The sequence below is a fragment of the Lycium barbarum genome, chromosome 4, assembly GCF_019175385.1.
Source record: "Lycium barbarum isolate Lr01 chromosome 4, ASM1917538v2, whole genome shotgun sequence".
In the NCBI taxonomy this organism is placed as follows: Eukaryota; Viridiplantae; Streptophyta; class Magnoliopsida; order Solanales; family Solanaceae; genus Lycium; species Lycium barbarum.
This window is the reverse complement of record NC_083340.1, coordinates 144,558,058-144,578,366: the sequence shown is the minus strand read 5'-3', so window position 1 is coordinate 144,578,366 and position 20,309 is coordinate 144,558,058. Positions and strand designations below refer to the sequence as shown.

Here is a 20,309-nt window from a genome sequence, read left to right as displayed (position 1 = left end):
GTCGAGTTTCCAGACCCAGCTCAGCCTGAGGTTCTGAGCGTGCCAGTGGGACAAGATCCCAAGAAGAAGCACGTTCTAGTTATGGGCGCAAGGGCTAGGGGAAGAGGAGATGATCACGACTTGGAGCGCCCGGTTATTAAGAGGAAAAAGGGCGACGGAGACGATGGCGAGGGCGGTGGGGATGGTATGAGCCTTAGGCCTAGGGATAGTCTCCGGCATACTACATATGGGACCCATCCTCGATAGTGTATATACATTAGTGTTGTACAAATTATCGTAAATATTATATATTTTTTGCATATTTATAAATATTATCATTAGTCTTTATTATTGATAATAAAAAAAATGTGACACATTCGAAATAAAGTTAAGCATTAATTTAAAAATAAGACGAAACCCTAAAAGATAAATAACTTAAAGCTAATGACTACAAGTCTTCAAACAAAAAAGGACTTCAAGCACTTTTCAACTATTAAAACGACAATTCAAAGTATCACGTATTCTTGATGTGTTGAGCCTATTTTATTAATTGTACAAATATAACTAGAGTTCTATATAAAATATTGAAGTTTCGGAGTCTTAAAGCATGATTAATATACGGCTAAACTACATCAAAAAGATAAATTATTACGTAATAAGGGGTGAATGGAAAATGGGAACTCCTATAACGCATTATTTTACTGCGTTATAGGAGTTTCTCTCCCTCCTATAACGCGGTAAAATCATGCGTTATAGGTCGGAACGTATTGCGTATAGCGCATTATTTTACTGCGTTATAGGACTTAACGGGTCCGTCTCCGTTAGTGCTATAGCGCAGTAAAATACTGCGCTATAGGTACTTTAGTAACTTTTTTTTTTTTGAGGTATTTTGGTTCAAAATGTTTTTTTTTGAGCTATTTTGGTTCCGGACTCGTGGGGGGTGAGGGTGGGAAGAGGATTTTTTTTTTTAACATTATATAAAGTGGGAACAACAATTAATTATTACTATTAATATAATGTATAATTTAGAAGTCTAAGGTGTACTTAGACAGTCTAAAAAGGTCAAGCCGTTTTTCTAAGTGACACTTTTTTCTCCATTAATCATAGGAATGTGGAAGGATCTTTATATTCTACTTGTATATACTTTGAACACATTCAACTCCATTAAAAATTTCTCATTTCGGGATATGGTAAACTATCGAAGACGTGAACCTTGATAGGAGGGTGTAAAGGTCAAGAATTCGGATAGAAGATTAATAGGTAGTCAGGCGTATTTCTTTTTCATTCCGGGGGTTAGTATTATTCTTGTACTTTCGTATTCTATTACTGTCTGTTGTTTCTTTAGCCACAGTTATTGTATTATCACTATTAGAAATAGTGGTTTTTCCACCGATATTTAGTGAGAAATTTGTGCTATAAAACACTATTTTCCCACCCCATTCCCACCAAACCAGCTCAATGGAAAAAAGCATGGTGGAAAATAAGTTCCCATTAAAACGCTGGAAACTTCTTAATTTTTCCGTGTGAAAATACTACTATTTACATTTTTCCCAACGACATTCAGTGTGAAATAGCCACTGAACATTTTTTCAATGGGAAGTTAGTGGGAAAATAGAGATTTTTTGCTAGTGTATCTTGCCTCTCTACCTCCCAAAGTAAGAGTAAGGTCTGCGTACACTCTATCCTCCCAAATCCAACTTTTGAGAAATTTCACTGGGTATGTTGTTGTTGTTTATGATTGTTGCTTGCCTTCTTTTTCATTTTTCTTTGAGCCGACGGTCTATTGAAAACAATATCTCTACCTTCTCAAGGTAGGGGTAAGGTCTGCGAACACTCTATCCTCCTAGACCTCACTTGTGGGATTACACTGGATTTGTTGTTGTTGTTTTTCTTTTTATTTCCTTCATTTTAATATCTATGACATAATTTAATTGGATACAATAGTTTTTTTTAAAGAAAATTGAAACTAAATATGTCCTTAAATGTGTTGTAACATTATGGCTATAAAACATAACGGAGGCAGGATTTTTTCACTAATGAGATTCAACATCTATTATATATGTGATTTTCAAATGAAAGGAGCTCGGATAAAATATTTCAACCCCTTTAACTCCACCCCTGACAATAAAAACTTGTCATTAAGAACAAAATAGGAAAGTTTAAATTAAATTATTCTCAAATTTTTTAACAAAGCATCAATTTTAAACAACTGAAGAAGGAAACAACGTCATTCTTTTTGAACGAATTATTAATGTATCTTTACATTTTTGTGGTAAAAAGACATTAAGGTGAATATGAAGGTTTTGACTTTGGAAGGAAATGGGTAATAGTTTCTCTTTTCACCAAGGATTTAGTGCTATTTTGGAGTAACTTGGAAAGTGGAGAAGGAACATAAAATATTCACCTCACTTGATAAAGAAATAGAACGGGAAGTCAAAGGTTGTCTTAGATCTCAGTGTCAGCCTTTATATAAGCTATGCATGTGAAAGAATGAGATACTATTTTTAGCTCTCCACTCCAAAATAAAATAAGATCTTCTATGTGCTCTAATATCCACAAATAGACAGTTTTACTACCAAGAATTTCAGTGCTCGTTTGGTCATAGATAATTTTCACTTTTTCCTGAAATTATTTCAGAAAAATATTTGGACATAGAATTATTACAATTTTCGAAATTCATTAACTCTAAAAAGTTGTTTTCACAATTTTCACTCCAAATCACTCACAAAAATTCAAAAACAATTCAAATTTATATTCATGTCCAAACACAACTTCAATTTTCAAGTACCATTTTTAACGTGAAAACAAATACTACTTATTTTCAAATATCACAATATTTATGTCCAAACTCGCACTCAGTCTTTCACCATAATTGGAAGTTCATTTTTCTCATGTGCTACTAGATTTCATTAGAAAAAAGAGTTTAAATTATATATATATATATATATATATATATATATATATATATATATATATATATATAGATAGATAGATAGATAGTGTAAAACAACATATCATCACGTCATCATTATTTTTTGTACAAGATAATATATTTTTATATGTTCAAAACTATAAATCCCATATTTAAGGAATGTTACATGTAGACAGAGGGTGAATTACAAATTCTGCATACAAATTCGACAACACCCAGTAAATTTGGCCTAATACCTGTATTTGTGTTAAGAAAAATTCACTTAACATGTAACAATAATTTATCCAGAATCCAGTAAATAATTTTTTTAAATATTCAGAACTCATAAATTCAAAATCCTAAATTTGCTTTTATTAAAGCTCGTATATATATATATATATATATATATATATACTCTAGAATAAATATACGAAAAATGTTTATGTCAATGTTGACATGTCTCATATATGATTCTTCCTCTATCTCATTATATTTGAAGCTATATGTTATTATCCGGAGGATCAAACAATTTCTTTAACTATACTCTGGAATAAATATACGAAAAATGTTTATGTCAATGTTGACATGTCTCATATATGATTCTTCCTCTATCTCATTATATTTGAAGCTATATGTTATTATCTGGAGGATCAAACAATTTCTTTAACTTTATATTTTTTTCAGATTCTATTCTTGTACAAACTTGTGATATATAACTTTTAAGTAGCTATTTATAATACTTTAAAGTAGCTAAATATATAACTTTAATTTAAAAAAAAAAATAGAGTCATACCAAAAATTAAATGCATCGACCTTCAAAATATTCTAATTCTTGTACAAACTTGTGATATATAACTTTTAAGTAGCTATTTATTATACTTTAAAGTAGCTAAATATATAACTTTAATTTTAAAAAATAGAGTCATACCAAAAATTAAATGCATTGACCTTCAAAATATTCTATTCTTGTACAAACTTGTGTTGTGTAGCTTTTAAGTAGCTATTTATTATACTTTAAAGTAGCTAAATATATTACTTTAATTTAAAAAAAAAAAATAGAGTCATACCAAAATTAAATGCATTGACCTTCATATTTTGAAAGATATCACCTATTTGGTACGAAGAGAATAAAATTGTTCTTTAATAAAAATTAATAACAGTTGAAAAAAATAACAAAGAGGTCTATCAGAGACACCCTTTAACTTCCCCCGACGACTTCTTGACAATTAATTTTGAGCACAGAAGCTTAGAATATTTATTAGAGCAATTTATAATTTATGCCCACAAGCACAAAACTTCTACCTTATGTAGGAAGATAATTTTCTTTTACATTTGATTAACTCCTTTACCAACGTACAATTATAAGGTTGTGATGGAGTGATACTTCTTAATTCTTAATTAAAGGTTAGGTTTCAGGTTCCCATTTTAAGTATGAAATTACTTTTATCATGGAGGACTTTATCCCACATATAGAATTTCCTGACGCGATCTAAAATTTAATCGAACCCTAATATGAATCCCAAACTCCAACCAGAAAAACAAAATTAATTCCTTTGAAGTTGTAAAGTAATTCATGTTGCCAATACTAGAGTATACACAATCATTCAATTAGTCATAAGTCATAGTTCAATTTTAAACTAATTGGAATTAAGTATTGACTATATGAATCTTCTATATTCATTTCGCTTGATATAAGTGATTCATTTTATTCGTCAATATAAAAGCATATAGGTAACAAGGGAGAAAAATGACTATGCTCCTCCAGTGAAAGTGATGAATATAAACATAAAACGTGAAGCATGCTAAGAATTAGTAGGTAATGATTGAGGCTCAGCTCATATGACTTAATTCACGACAGAGATAGATTCATGATTTGAATTTTATGCATTTGATTTTAAGATTTTATCACGTATTTATTTAATTTGTTGAGTTCGAAGTCAAATATTTATACTTAGTAATTATTTATATATACTGGTCAGAACTAAAACTATTAGATTCGTTCAAACAATAATTACACTCTACATTCGACCCTAATTTAGAACTAAGTCCATTCATTTAAGGATTTTGCCGCTGCACAACAACCCAGCAAAGTTCATAACCAAAAATCGAACACCCCCCCCCCCCCCCCTCCTTTTTTTTTTAATACAAATTTTAATCAATATACAGTGTTGTAATCAATGTATCAATATACACCTATATATCCTTGTTATACACTAAATATATGCAACCATTACAAACTATTGTAGTTAGTCTGGTGAAATTTCTTTAAGCCGGCTAAAAATATTAAAATCCCTTCATTAATAGATACTATGAGAGTGTTGGATCCAATCAACATAAGATGAACCAACATTTGAAAATACCAAATCTCAAAATATGGAAAGTAATTTCATTTTTCATGGAAGCAAGAATTTGAAATTATAGTTTTCTAAAAGGTCATCTGCACAATTACCCTTCAAAGGCACCGGTCTTTAATGTTTGCCCGTCAAGTTGGTGGTCTTTAATTTTTTATCCGTCAAGTTGGTGGTCTTTAATTTTTATCCTTCGCCTAATACCATGAGGTTTGGGGTTCGAACCCCAGCTCAGTAAAAAAAAAAAAATCGCAATCGCAAGGCAGAGTTTTGTAGGAAAATTAGGCTTATTCGGGCCAAAGTTAGGCCTCAGACAGAGTTTTGCATGCAGGTAGAGTTTTGCCTGCAGGTAGAGTTTTGCATGCAAACCTCTGCTTTGCAATTTTTTTTTTTTTACTGAGTTGAGATTCAAACCCAAAATCTTGAGGTATTAGGCGAAAGGCAAAAAATACAGACCACCAATTTGAGGGACAAAAATTAAAGACCGGTGCTTTTGATGGGCAATCAGCACAATTTTTTTTTTTCCTAAAACCACGAGATATCCGTGTGAATGTATTTTTGTTTTTGATTTGAAATAGAAAAGGAAGTAATAATGAGAAAAGGGCGTCACTGCAAGACAAGTGGGTTAGTACAATGGCCCCTATACTACTGTTTGCTAATTTTAGACATAACAATCCCAAGTGCACGTGGATAACATGTGCAATCAGGAAAACATTGAATGACATTGTTTCCTCTGAAAAATAAGGAAAACAAAAAGGGAATTGCTTGCTTTTGATTCTAAGCAATGACTTGTGCCTCTTTGAACATTTTTTTCAGGCTTTGCAATATTCTTTTGTATTTATTATTATGCATTTGTGATGACTCACGGAATTGCTATTTTTATTAAGGGAACTTAAAATATAAAGAAGTAAATGATCGAGGATATTAAGGAAATTTAATATAAAATTATAATAAAAAGGTAGTTCGGTACACAAAATATTTAGCGTTCTCGAACTCATGGCTTATAGATCATATATATATATATATATATATATATGTTTATGTTACACAGTATAAAAAATACCTATACGATTTGGTAACTTATAGGTAATTAATAAATTGATATTGCACAAAAATACATATCATAATAGGTGAAATTAGATATATGTATATATATATATATACACACATTAAAAATTTGACCTATCTATGCATTATAAATTTTCAACGGAGGGATGTGACTTTCTAGGACGACGGTAGCTCCCTCCATGGTTGTGATATCAATATGTGTTTATGTTACACAGTATAAAAAATATCTATACGATTTGGTAACTTATAGGTAATTAATTAATTGATATTGTATAAAAATATATATCATAATAGGTGAAATTAGATCGACAGTGTAAAGTGTGTGTATATATATATATATATATACTTCCAGATGTACATATTGAGAACATCAATATTTCATGAGATAACGTTATTTTTAATCTACCATAATGTGAACTTTATGACCTGTATGTGCTTCCCATAGAAACTGCTTATTATAATAATAATCTAATTATTTCCCATCTTCATATAGGGAAGAGTAAATATATGATTTGAAAAAGAAAAAAAAATTACTGGGCTAAATACATCAAAACACCCCTAAACTATACCCAAAATGTCGATATTACACCTAAACTATACGAGCGACCTATTACATACCTAATATATTTAAAAGTGATATTTTTTACCCCTCCAGAGCTAATGTGGCATAAATAAAATTTATAATTCAAAAATAGGCAAGTGAAGTCAAAATTAATTATTTTTTTTAAATTATTCCTCCACCACCACTGCCCCCCCCCCCCCCCAAACAATCCCACCCCACGCCACCCCCATCTCTTCCAGCTTCAAATCACCGCCACCGCCACTGCCACCCCGCCCTCCCTTCTCCTCCACCTTCACGCCACCCTACACCCCCAAACCCTTTTTCTTCATTTCACCAACACCACCCTCCCCCCTCCCTCCCCACCGCCGTTCTCCTCCCCCTCCCCGGTCAAACTCCACCACAAAAGCAACAATCCTCCATTGGTATACTTGTGAAATTTCCATTGATGTAACGTTGATAGCAAATCTGTTGCCATCTAACATTTCTTCTTCATCCCTACTTCCTTTCTTATTGCATAACCACCATTGTTTCCAATGAGCTTCAATATTTTCCCGTGAGCTTCCATTTTTTCCGATCTTCTTCATTTTCCGGTCACCAAATTTGCATCTAATCTACCTATAAAATAATAATGAGCTTCAATATTTTCCGGTGAGCTTCCATTTTTTTCCGATCTTCTTTATTTTCCGGTCACCAAATTTGCATCTAATCTACCTATAAAATAAAATGGGAAATATTGAAGAAACTTGCATCAAATGGGAAATTTTCTTCATTGTTGTTAAACAATGAAGAAATTGCACGAACCGCCAACAATTAAGAAATTGCACGAACTGCCCTTTGGGGGGTGGTGGGAAGGTGGAGGAGAAGGGGGTCAGGGTGGGGTGCGGGGTAGGGGGTGGTGGGGGGGGGGGGTGAAATGGAGAAGAAGGAAAAAGAAAATAGTGCAAATTAAAAAGAAAAAAGAAAAAGTACTGAAAATAATAAAATTTATTTTATTTCCACGTGGCGCTGACATGGCATGCGCGTGTGGAACACCACACGCTGTGAAAGTGGTATAATACTTTGCAGGGTGGTCTTAAATTCACTTTTAAGATGTTAAGGTGTGTAATAGGTCGCTCGTATAGTTTAGGTGTGATATCGATATCTTGAATATATAGTTTAGAGGTGTTTTGATGTATTTTGCCAAAATTACTGACACTATCCATATGATATTAATAAGTTCAATAAATGAGCAAAGGGAAGTATTAGCGCTCTTCACTGGAAAGGGGATGGTTCCCATTGAGTTTTAAGTTATATACGTTTTAGAAGTGTATTACTCCTTGATGTGTATTACAATATGTTAGTCACATTTTTTTTTTTTTTGTATCTTGTTATTTTGTTATTTTCTCCATCCCATATTACTTGATCATTTTTTCTTTTGCACGCTCCTTAAGAAATCATAAATAAAATATGTATTTTACTATCTTACCCCTATCTCTATCCAATAAATACATTTCTAATCAGTATTAACTATTTTCAAAAACATTTAATACTAAGAATCTGATGGGAGAGATTTAATGAAGTTTATCTTGGTTTGATTAATGAAGAAGTAATTAGGGACATATATTTTTATTAATGTGGCCAAGTAATATGAGACGGAGGGAGTATCTCTTTTCTGACAGCATTGTGCCAGGTACTTTTTCTGACCCGAGGGTATACTGGAAATAACCTCTCTACCTCATAAGATAGAGATAACGTCTACGTACATCCTACCCTCCCCAGACCCCACTTGTGGGATCACCCTGGGTTTGTTGTTGTTGTTGTTTTAGCAGTATAATTTTTTTTACTATCAGTGAGTTTTTAACCTATAATGATAAGTTAGTTATTATATTTTCTATATAATTAGTTAACATTTATCAACAAATTAACCTCTAATTACTTAAAATTATTATCTGGTTGCGTAAATATCGCATCTATATTTGGAACTTTTAATAAATTTATATTCATTCACGTCCATTGATCCCAAACTTTTAAATTTATTTATCGTACTTTTTCTAGTCTAAATAAAAAAACACGAAAAAATTTGAGTTGTTTCTTTAAGCTGAAACTTGTCTTTTACCAGAAAAAGAATAAACACGAATATAAACGATTTGAAATGCCTTTTTCTAACCAAAATAAAGTTCTTATATGTTAAATTATCTTTCTACTTAAATTATCACACTTTAATTTAGAAATATTGGCTTAAGAGAATGATGCATAATCTCTCATCGCTGCCTATAGATATTTTCATCTGAATTAAACAAATGTGTTGCACATGCATTATTAATTTCCGACAAGTTCAATGAATTAAAGTTTGTAATTATTATGTTATTGTGTTTATGAATGTCTAGTCAGCAAACTTTGTTCAATGTTTAGTCATTTAACGCAAGTTTTAATTACGAGAACTCTTTACATGTCACATTGATTTGTGCTTATATGAAAATAAAGCTAGTAAATAATTAATGGACTGCGTACATGAGAGGGAAACACGTCAGATTCGAAGACTAATATATTACCAAAAGGTCCAATATACCCCTAAACTATGCGAAATGATCAGTTATGCCCCTCTTTGATTAGAATCAGTTTTTGCTGTTTAATTTTAAGTCCTGAGGAAGTGACGATTTGTGGTGCAAATCATTTTTCATTGGTGAAATAGCCCGGCAAATATACGCTAGTTTGGTAACCATCAGGATAGTTTTGACCCTACCAATTAACGAAGGGCAAAAGTAGATCATTTGATATAATCATTTTAGATGTCAAATAACTACTACTCCTAATTAATAGTTACTCTGTTTTTGTTTAAATTTATGGGTCTTGCTTTCTTTTTAGTGTGTTTAAAAGAGAATATCACTTTTTATATTTAGTAACTCTGATTCATTTGCATGGACTACAAGTTGAAGAGGCATTTTGGTACATTATAACATGTTTCGTTTAGAATCACAAAATTTAAAAGCTTCTTTACTTATTTATACTTCAGATTAAGTCAACCTGGACATATAAAATAAAACCAAATGAGTATAAGTTCTAGAAAATAAATGAATAACACTTACATACCCCTTCTAAGTAGGGATCTAGTAGTTCAGTTGGTTGGTTACCTGAACTTTCACCTTATTGGTGAGGGTTCGAATCCCTACGTTACAATCCTCTCCTCCATTTCCCCTTCCCCTACCCCCTATGTAATAAAACATTTTTTTTTTATTTAAAAAAAAACCCTTTTAAAAAGTTTGAAAAATCAATTTATTGGACCAAATAATCAGGATAATTTAAATAGAATGGAAATAGACAATGCAAACTAGCTGGCTTATATCCAGTTATCCTCAAGGATTCCCCATCTCTGCACAACTAAAACTATTGAATGATAACATGCAGAATTTGTTGAAGCCATAACACATTTTCCAGGCTTTTAAAGCCAAGAATTATTAATTATTAATCTGTTGTATTATAAGGTTACCTGTGGCTGCTCCATTTTAGTGGTTCTCATTCAATACTCCCTAGATTCAGCCTTCTTACAGCTATGACACTTCATAAAGAATCTCACTAGTTCTTCTGACTCTCTTGAACTGAATTCAAAATTTTAATTTTCTGAATCCATTTTCTGAATCCACAATTCATTCAATTTTCTTGGTTCAGGATATATTATTTGTACCTATTTAATGTGTTCTTAACAAATATATACACTATATGAGCTTTGAGTTCAATTGGATTCGCTCGTTATACTTTAAATTCGCCCCTGCCCGAATGTTGAGACGGATCTAGAATTTTAACTTTACGGGTTCGAAATTTTTTGAACCCACAATTTATTTGAAGTTTTGGGTTCGGAACATATTATTTGCATGGGCACAGGTAAAAGCCCAAAAACGGGTTCTGCGGAACGCAATATATAACTTTTGCGCAAACATTATATTTGTGTCAGGATACTTACAAATATTAAATTTAGGATCTAGTTATTACCTTGAAGTCGTCATTCTGAGAACCTGTAAAGTGAAAATTCTGATCCCATCTCTAAATTTGTACCTATCTAATACTCCCTCCGGATCAAAAAGAGTGTCCACTTAGCTATTTGCACACCCCTTAAGAAAATATTAACTCCTAGAAAAAATTGATAATTTCACTAAACTGCCCCTGATTAAATAGGTACTATGATTTGATCACATAGCACTTAATAAGGGCAAATATGAAAAAATAAGATTAATTCTTTCTTGATTTAATAAGTGAACACTCTTTTGACCCAAAAAAGACTAAGTGAACCTTCCTTTTTATCCGAAAGGAGTATGTTTTAACACATATAAAGTGTATGATGAACCAAAATTACGAGTTCATTTAAACCCACTCGTTATACTACAAATCTGTCTCTGCTCGAACGTACGAAAGGCATTAAAATGAGCAGTAGGCCGGTAGATCAAGCTTTCAAGTCTACGACACTCCTATTCCCTCTACGACACTCTATGCTCCTTTATTTATTAGCTAGCTATAATTTTTATCTTGGATGGTACAAGAATTTTTCTGACCATTATGCTAAGAGGTTGTACATTCCAATGACCAAGATGTTATAACAAACCGTAATATCACGAGTTTGAATTTTATGATCGTTCATTGTTGTTTAGTCGGATTTTTATGTCGCGTTTTCTTCATGACGTTAACTATGATTAACAAAAACTCTTTACTAATGATCTTTCTATAATAAGATTTTTAGCAAGTTGAATATCTGGCAGAGTTCAGTGACAGGGCTAGAATTTTCACTAAGGAGAATCAAATCAATATACGAAGAGTTAAACACATGATGATGCCAAAATACAATATAATTTTCTAACGAAGGGGTATTAACTGACACTCATCGAATAACAATAGCTCCGCAACTAATAACATGACCACAATTTATAACCCGTGTTACCTATCTCCCTATCATAATTTATGGAAGAACAAGAGCTGTCATTTTGAAACCCTATATTCATCTCTATCATTGTCCTCTCCTCGTCCTTTATTGCCTAAAATCAGCACACATAATATTGATTTGGTTTGGATCCTTGTACCAAACTTACCCTATTCCAGACATTTTGGGTCTACATGACTGTAGTACTGTTGTTGTCTTAGGTAGAAATGACACTAGTTAACCACCTTTAATGGTGTTATTTAAAACATAGCCATAATTTATAATGTATTTAAAATTTAGTCACTTTGTTGCTGCTCTTCTTCTTCAATAACTTTTCAAACTTTAGACTATTGGTCTGAAGTTTTAAATTTCTACTGCTAGGCTTCAAATCTACGGTTTGAAGTTTGAAGAATGACCAGTGTTGTTATTAAGAACGGGAAGTACCATAGGTTGTCGGACTTTGAATTTTACTATTGGCTTAATCCTGGTAGCGTGCGTTAGTATTCTATCGTATCTATTTTTGTTTTCGAAGTCCTCAGTTGTACTTATTTTCATGAAATTGGATTCTTCGAAGCATTCTGTAGAGCATTCTCTAGTTTGGTTTCGTAGAAATAAGAAGTGGATATATATGTCCATTAATTTTATATGTGGCTATATTTTAAATAATACCAGTAAGAGTGGATATGAGTGCAAATCGTCTGTTGTCTTATGGGCCAGGCCTTTTCCTGTGTTAAGTCTTGGCTGATTTGTACAGATTATTTGGATTATCTGGTCTTTTTCGAGGTCTATCTTTAAATTATGTTCCAGTTAGTACAGTGCTGTAAGTTTCATTCAACAGCTGTTGGATAAATTTTTCATTCAGCCCATTGAGCTAAGGGAACAAAATTTCAATAACATTAAAAATTGCTATTTGCGCAAATGGGATTATTTGCGCAAATGTTCCAATTTCCACAAATAGCCATTTTTTGGCTTGTATTTAGAGCATATGTCCACATGCTTCTGATTCTTTTTGTGGCTAATAAATCTGAAGGTTGTTAAGAAAAGAACACCACAGCTTCAATAGACCAAAAGTTTCAAGTCCATATTTTTCTTGAACAAGCACATTGTGGTACCAAAAAAAAAAATACAACCTACAATATACAAAGTAACAGTTCCTCCAAAAAGCTTATCTCAGAATTGTCACAAACCTTTTGGAGGCTAGGAAACCTATGTTGTTCGAACTCTCCAAAAGTAATTTTGCACCCGTATCGGATCCTCCAAAAAATACACTTACTTTTGGAGGATCCGACACACACCTGGGGGCATTTTTTAAGAGTCTGAACATCATAATAGGAAACTATAACCATAATCTACCAATCCTTTGCTGTTGTCATCTCGCTTTCGTTTGAAAAACTCTATTATACCAAATCGAATGAAGTGTCATGTGAAACAAGTCGTATTTTACCGGCTTTGCATGCCAAAGGAAATGACGCTGAACCTTCCTGACAGCTAGTTGCATATCGAGATACTTCTTTTCCGGTATGGAAAGAAGTATGCTTCTCAAGTTCGGAATATCCTTCTCAGCTAGGATTAACGAGAATGCATCCCAATTCAGGACTTCGAAAAAGGGAGGCACGAAATTATCCGATATAATGACTGGCACGCATTCGTAAAATATGGCTTCTACGACTCTTGGACTGTTGACTTCGTAGCCCTTCGGGCAGATGCAGAACTTGCTGCTCTTCATATGCTGGATATAATTCATTTTGCTAGCAACACCACTTGGCATTGGACCAAAGATTTCCATACTAGGATCTTTGTCCTTCCAATGCTCGAGCAAGATTGGACGCAAGTATCCGTGCATATTCCCGGCATAGAATGCGAGAACTTTTCTTCGAGATGGTGGCTTTCCTCCAAGATCTCTAAGAGGATTTCTGGCAGAGCGAACATATGTTTCCGGAAGGGACACATCCCTTCCTATTTTGAAGCCTAATGTTACGTCCGCGTTGCAGAGGGCCTTGATACAGTGCTCCATGTGGTGCCTCGTTTCATAAGGAGCCTGTGATAAAACAAGATTATAAGAACAAATGTTGAACAATGTCAGGTAATTAACTTGAATATTACATAGAAAAAGGTGATCTTCAAGAGATATATAACACATCGTCATACCCAAATTTAATACATTGCTTTTCGATAATCTTTCAATAAGAACTAACTGAGCAGTTCTCTCTAACTGCTCATCTTACCAATAGTATCTCAATGCAAAATTTACCTAAAAAATGCTAAAAACTCATTTAGTGAATCATCAAAGCATAGTGGATAACACGAAATACATGTAAAGTTAACAAAAAGGCTTAATACATCAACAATCCCTTTAACTTGCCAGTAAATTTCATTCACTCTAACTACAACTTGTTCTAATTGAGCACTTCAACACATGATAAAGTGTTCCTATTAGACACTTTCGGTTTAAATTTTGGAAGTGTTCTCAAGTGTCCATTACATAGATAAGTCAACCACTTAAAAATGTCACCTCTTTTAGTGCATCAGCCTCAATAAGCCGTAAAACCTCAGGCCTGTTTCAATTGAGACTGAAGTGTATAATTAAAGGAGATGACATATTTTATGTGGTTAACTTAACTACCTAATATATACATTTGAGAATACGCGAAAAAAATTCCAAAATTTGAACCCAAAGTGTCTAATAGGAACACATTATTATGTGTTCAGGTGCTCAATTGGAACAACCCGTAGTTCGAGTGTCTAAATGAAATTTACTGGCAAGTTTAAGGGGTTGTCGATGTATTAGGCCTAAGAAAAAAGAATGAAACGGTAACATTACCCAGTCATGGCATGCAACGAGAAAATGATCAGCCCCACCAGTTCTGTTCCAGAAACGATATTTTGCTGCAATCTTCTCTGAGTATTCTTTCAAATACTGGCGTAGGTTTGTTCGATTATGAGAATTACGCACATAAAGAGAATGCTCCAGCATTCTTGAACTAAAGGGCATGTAGAACAAGTGAGCTTTTCGGGGATCCTTCACAACAAACTTATTGTTTCCCTCCATTAGTTTCATGAACCATCCTTCGGATGCATACAATCCCTTCATTATTGGTTGATGAAAAATGGGCTTCTCCCCTTCCTTGTAGACATAAACTTTGAGAATCCGCTCCATGAGTTCATAGCTCCTGCAAATCCAAGGAGGCATCATAAGTGAAAATCAAAAATAGCAGAAATTTCTCAAACCCAAGATTTTCTAAACTTTAGCACATTTACATATTCTCTCTGTCCCAATTTATGTGAAGTGTTTGACTGGGCACGGAGTTTTAAGAATGAAATGAAGACTTTTGAAACTTGTCTAAAATAAGCCATACATCTTTGTCTGGCTATAAATAATCTCATTAAGAGTAAAGTGGAAAATCTAAAGCTAAAATGTTACTAAATATAAAAAGGTGTAACTCTTTCTGGGACGAAGGGAGTACATTAAGTTGCTACCAACGTCTAGTCAGTAGCTCCATGTATTGTAGCATTGTGCACATTGTAGACAAAAGGACTCACATATTGAATATATAAAAAGAAACAAACGTTAAGAGAAATAGTACACACCAGTAGGCTCAAATTGAGCTCTAGACAGAATAATGCATCAGTGTTTTCAAATTAGTGAAGATTATTGTTAAGAAAAAACTGGCCAGAATTGACACGTGATTTTGACAAATTTGAACAACTTATACACATGAGTAAATCACATTTTGGATTATGCAGGATACACTCTTGGCACTACTTTATTTTCTCAAAGTATTTTATGTAAAATGATACTCATCATTCTGTTTACAAATATAGATACGAAGTATACGTTTACACACTGTATGGTCAAGTGGATAACTAAAGGACTTTTACTCTCTTTCTATGCAAGAGGGCAACATAGCAAAACTAATGTAGAAAATATCATCTGGCATTATGCATCAAAATGTTGCTAAACAGCTACAAACCTTTTGAACATGGACGCATTTCGAAAGGCGGGAACATAAAGTTCTCGATCATTCCTCAGAAGTGGAGCATTTTCAATCTGCAATCTAGCAGCCAGAATTTCACGGTCACATTCTGAGGACCACCTAGGTCTCTGCAGTCCAATTTAAACAAAATGGAGGACAGTTAATTCCATCAACACTCAACAGTAGACAGAAGCAACCACCTTGAGCAGGAGAAGAAAAACATACCATAGCACGTGAACGAGCACGATGCCTAACTAGTAACCTTTCCATCTGAGAAATTAAAGTAATTGTTTTCGGTGGCAACATGCATCTCATCTTCTTTTTTACTGGACTTCTTTGGAGAAGTTGAGTCGAATCTCCAGTTGAAGACTTGTTATTATCAGTATAAATGAAGTTTCTTTCATTTATGGTAACCAATGGCAAGTGATCTAGATGGTTTGAAGCAACCACAGACGATAAGTTAGTTAGACTCGCAGCTTTAGTATCATTAAGCACGCTATTTCTATTTGCATCTAACTCCGAGTCTGCTGAAAGTTCACCATTTGGTTTTACAACTTGCTCTAAAGAAAGGTCCTGTTTAGATTCGTCGTTCTTCAGCATTGTAGTTTCCTCATCCATGTCCACGACTTCATCAAATAGATTATCGTTCTCAATAGTTGCATCTTCAACAAAATCAGAGTCATTATCCAGCGCTTTACCAACTGAATGAATGCTACGCAGTTTTACCTGTTGAAAGGATAATTCAAAGTTGAAGTAGGAAACCCAAATTTGTTTAAGATTTGGTATTTTGTTAAATTCATTTCTAAATAAGATTTTTAGTCTGAATAATATAGGAATAGATTTTCTAGTTCCTAGATAAACTAGGTTTTGCACTCTTATAAATAGGGTGTCGCTAGCTATTTTCACATAGTAGAGAAGTAGAAAATCGTAGAGCACATTCATTTACTGAGTTTATGAATAAAATATTTATTCCTTCATTACCTCATCGATTTCGCCATCTTCACCTGCATCACCCTTATCTGTACTTTTCACACGATCAATCAACACATGTGCATTATCGAAATTTGAAAGGCTGTCACCAACATTTGCAGATTTTTCCACGACAGGAGATTCTGTAACCGACAAACTTATCTTCTCAGGTAGAAGAATCTTGCTCTCCGATAACAGAGAACAGAGGGCATTTCCATAAGGAAGCATCAACGTCTGACAAAATAAATGAGTCACAGCCACCAACACCACTATCAAAATCCATTTCCTTTTATCAATTTGACGCAAATACTGAAGCTCCTCGCGGTACTTCATTCTTAAAGTTCACTTCAATATCAATAGCTCGTCAAGGCAATTCAAATATCTGTTTCATGTTTTCCTGCATAAAAAGCTAAAATTCCTAAAGCCTCTTACTTGATACCAAAGGCGGAGCCAAGATTCAAAGTTTACGGGTTCAGAACTTGCCATCGAACGCATAGCTCGTCTTAGTTACTGGGTTCGCAATTAAGTATTTATACCATTTTAATGAATTTCCTAATACAATACAGGGTCCAAACCCATAAGTAATATTTTACCTCCGCCTATGCTTGATACTATTCATGGATGCATAGAGAAGAAGTAATCATCGGTCTTAAACACAAGTAATGCTTTGGACGCGCCTACTGCCTTCCACTCAAACTACACATTTTCTTGAAAGAGATTTAAGGTACAAAAACTAGAGGCAAGTATCCCATTTATCTCTACATAAAGATAGATTTTGGAAAATATGCATTTACATTATATTCAAGAGGTACTGAAATTGAACTATCTACTACAAAGGAGCTTGACTGAGCTCTCAAATGTAGAATCTTTAGCTTCAAATTCAAGCTCCAAGAATCAAAACAACAGCTGGTTATCTCTTAAATGTGAACATAAAGGTCACTAAAAGCAAAAAAGAAACTATATGATCAACTCAAGCACAATCTTTAGCTTCAAATACTAGCTCCACCAAAAAAAAAAAAAAAAAAAAAAAAAAAAAAGAAGCTCCAAGAACTAAAACAACAACTTGGGTATCTCTAATCTTGAACTTAAGAGTTAATAAATGCAAAAAACAAGCTAATTTTGATCAACTCAAGCACAATATTTAGCTTCAAATCAAGCTCTAAGAACCAAAACAGCAAGAGGGTATCTCTAAAATGAGCATAAAAGTTGCTCAAAAAAGCAAGAAAGAAGCTAATTTTGATCAAGTCAAGCCCTATCTTTAACTTCAAATTCAAACTCCAAGAACCAAAACATAAAAGTTAGTAAAAGCAAGAAAGAAGCTGAAATTTTGTCAACTCAAGCACAAAATTGAGCTTCAAATTCAAGCTCCAAGAACCAAAACAACGACTTGGTTATCTCTAATCTTGGACTTAATAAAAGCAAAAGAGAAGCTATTTTGATCAACTCAAGCACAATCTTCAGCTTTAAACTCAAGCTCTATGAGCCAAACCAACAACTGCGTATCTCTGAAATGAGCATAAAAGTTACTAACAGCAAAAAAGAAGCTATTTTGATAAACTCAAGCACAATGTTTAGCTCCAAATTCTAGCTCTATGAGTACACAAACAACTGGTTATCTCTTAAATGAACATAAAAGTTACTAAAAGCATCAATTCAAACACAATGTTGAGCATCAAATTCTAGCTCTATAAGCCAAACCAACAAACGGGTATCTCTTAAATGAACATAAAAGTTACTAAAAGCAAGAAAAAAGCTGAACTTTGATCAACTTAAGCACAACATTTAGCTTCAAATTTAAGCTCCACGAACCAAAACAACTACTGGGTATCTCTCAAATGAACATAAAAGTTACTTAAAAAAAAAAAAAAAACTAAACTAAACTTTGATCAACTCAAGCACAGTTTTTAGCTTCAAATTCAAGCTCCAAGAAGAAACAACTTCACTAAAATGAGTATAAAAGGGTACTAAAAGCAAAAAAGAGAAGCTAAAATAAGATCAACTCAAGCACAATATTTAGCTTCAAATCAAGCTCCAACTCCAAGAACCAAACAAACAACTAGGTATCTCTTAAATGTATGTAAAAGTAATTAAAAGCTAAAAAAAACTTCACCATTTTCTACAAGAAAAATAATGCAATGAAGCCTTACCCAACAAAAAGAAGAGTTGAAGTGAACTGCAGTGTCGGTAGTGGCCACCAAAACTGTCAAGAAAAAAAAAAAAAGGAAACTTTTAGAGTAATAACTTGGAGTAGTTGAAAAGGTTTAATATTAATAAGTTGAATGGATTAAAGAATCAAAATCCAATATTTTCTACATTTAGTAACTCAATGCTAGTGTTTTTTAGTATATCAAAGTTAGAACAAGTGACTGCTCATATTAAAAGGTAATCGCTATGTCAAAATTTATACCGGTCACTTCTCTTTTTAGTCGGTTTCAATAGTTCCAATGACAAAGGATTTCCTTATTTAATAATAATTTAATTTTAAATTTTACCTTTTACGATTAGTTGTGGATCCAGTATTTATTTAGGAGATTCGAAAAAAATAACAAAAGGTAATTATAAAAAATAATGTTATTGATGGGAATCGAATCTAAGACGCTAGAGATAATTTGAACACCATGGATCGCTTGAGCTAATTTTTTACATTTATTCAGGGTATTCAAAAATTAATATATATACATAAACACAAAAAATTTACCTCACATATACATTATAGTTATTTGCCGAGGGTGTTCGGGTGAACAACCTCGGCACCCTCTAACTTTGCCCCTGTTTACGATTAACGAGATAATCTATAACCACACAAATATTTTTAACTTGTTTTAAATCACAAAATTCAAAAGATTTCCTTTGTTTCTTAAACTTCGTGTCTAGTCAAATAACATCACATAAATTGAAACGGAAGGAGTATCTTTTATTCATTAATCAGATTATTATATTGCATGAGATATTTTTTTAATCATAGTATAGTTTTCTTTTGTCAAAAGAGAGACTATCTTTGTCTAGTAGCCATTATTGTTCGTTATCAGTTCAATCAGACGCAAGCCTAGGATTTTGACGTAGAGGGGGCATTAATGACCAAATGCCTTAATATGTGACATGTCAATTGTTACTGTCAAAGTTTGGCGTGCAACTCTTTGAAAACTTAATAATTACGATAAGGTATTAGTAAAATAGTATAAAGTATAAACTTCAATATTGAAAGAAGGAGAATGTGCTTAGAATGGGGAAAAGATTTGATTTGGGGCTTTTTTTCTTTTTCTTTTTTTCTATGTGTGTGGTGGGGGGGGGGGGGGGGGAGGAGAAGTTGTGGCTTATTAATTTATTTGTAGAGAGTTTACAAAACAAACTCAACAAAAAAATAAAAACTAAACTGCTATAGACAGGCTCGAACCTAGGTTTCATGTAAGGACATACGGGGCCCAATAACCAATTGCACCAATGTAGAGATGTGTCCTTTTAAATATACATACATTTTTTACGGTATATACATCATATATATACAATGCTTTCCGAGGTTAGCAGTGGCACGTGACCCCCCTCCTAATAGGGTGGCTCCGCCTCTGAGTTCAACCTACCTATGGCCGTGATAGAGTTTTAAGTGGCGTGTGAC

At 33.2% G+C, this 20,309-nt stretch overlaps 1 protein-coding gene across 3 annotated transcripts; it reads right to left on the bottom strand.

Annotated features, from left to right (window-relative positions):
- Positions 1–12,784: 12,784 nt before the first annotated feature.
- Positions 12,785–19,065, bottom strand: LOC132636813 (probable glycosyltransferase At3g07620). 3 transcript variants are annotated; one of them, XM_060353843.1, is made up of 7 exons: positions 19,010–19,049; positions 18,844–18,896; positions 16,709–17,093; positions 15,953–16,453; positions 15,725–15,855; positions 14,575–14,923; positions 12,785–13,791 (listed from the first exon to the last, which is right to left on the bottom strand). In XM_060353843.1, the coding sequence occupies exons 3-7, from the start codon at positions 17,027–17,029 to the stop codon at positions 13,123–13,125; spliced, it is 1,971 nt and encodes a 656-aa protein (XP_060209826.1). In that variant the 5' UTR covers positions 17,030–17,093; positions 18,844–18,896; positions 19,010–19,049; the 3' UTR covers positions 12,785–13,122. The 3 variants fall into 3 exon arrangements, with proteins under 3 accessions (XP_060209826.1, XP_060209825.1, XP_060209824.1); XM_060353842.1 differs by having other exon boundaries at positions 16,709–17,105; positions 18,844–19,065; XM_060353841.1 differs by having other exon boundaries at positions 18,844–19,065.
- Between the last annotated feature and the right edge of the window lie 1,244 nt (positions 19,066–20,309).

Excerpts from the sequence above, each read along its gene's own strand:
- LOC132636813 (XM_060353842.1), bottom strand. The coding sequence starts at position 17,029 with ATGAAGTACCGCGAGGAGCTTCAGTATTTGCGTCAAATTGATAAAAGG. Across the intron at positions 16,454-16,708 it reads AAGATGGCGAAATCGATGAG|GTAAAACTGCGTAGCATTCA; the intron begins GTAATGAAGGAA and ends TCCTTTCAACAG. Across the intron at positions 13,792-14,574 it reads TCGTTGCATGCCATGACTGG|GCTCCTTATGAAACGAGGCA; the intron begins GTAATGTTACCG and ends GTTTTATCACAG.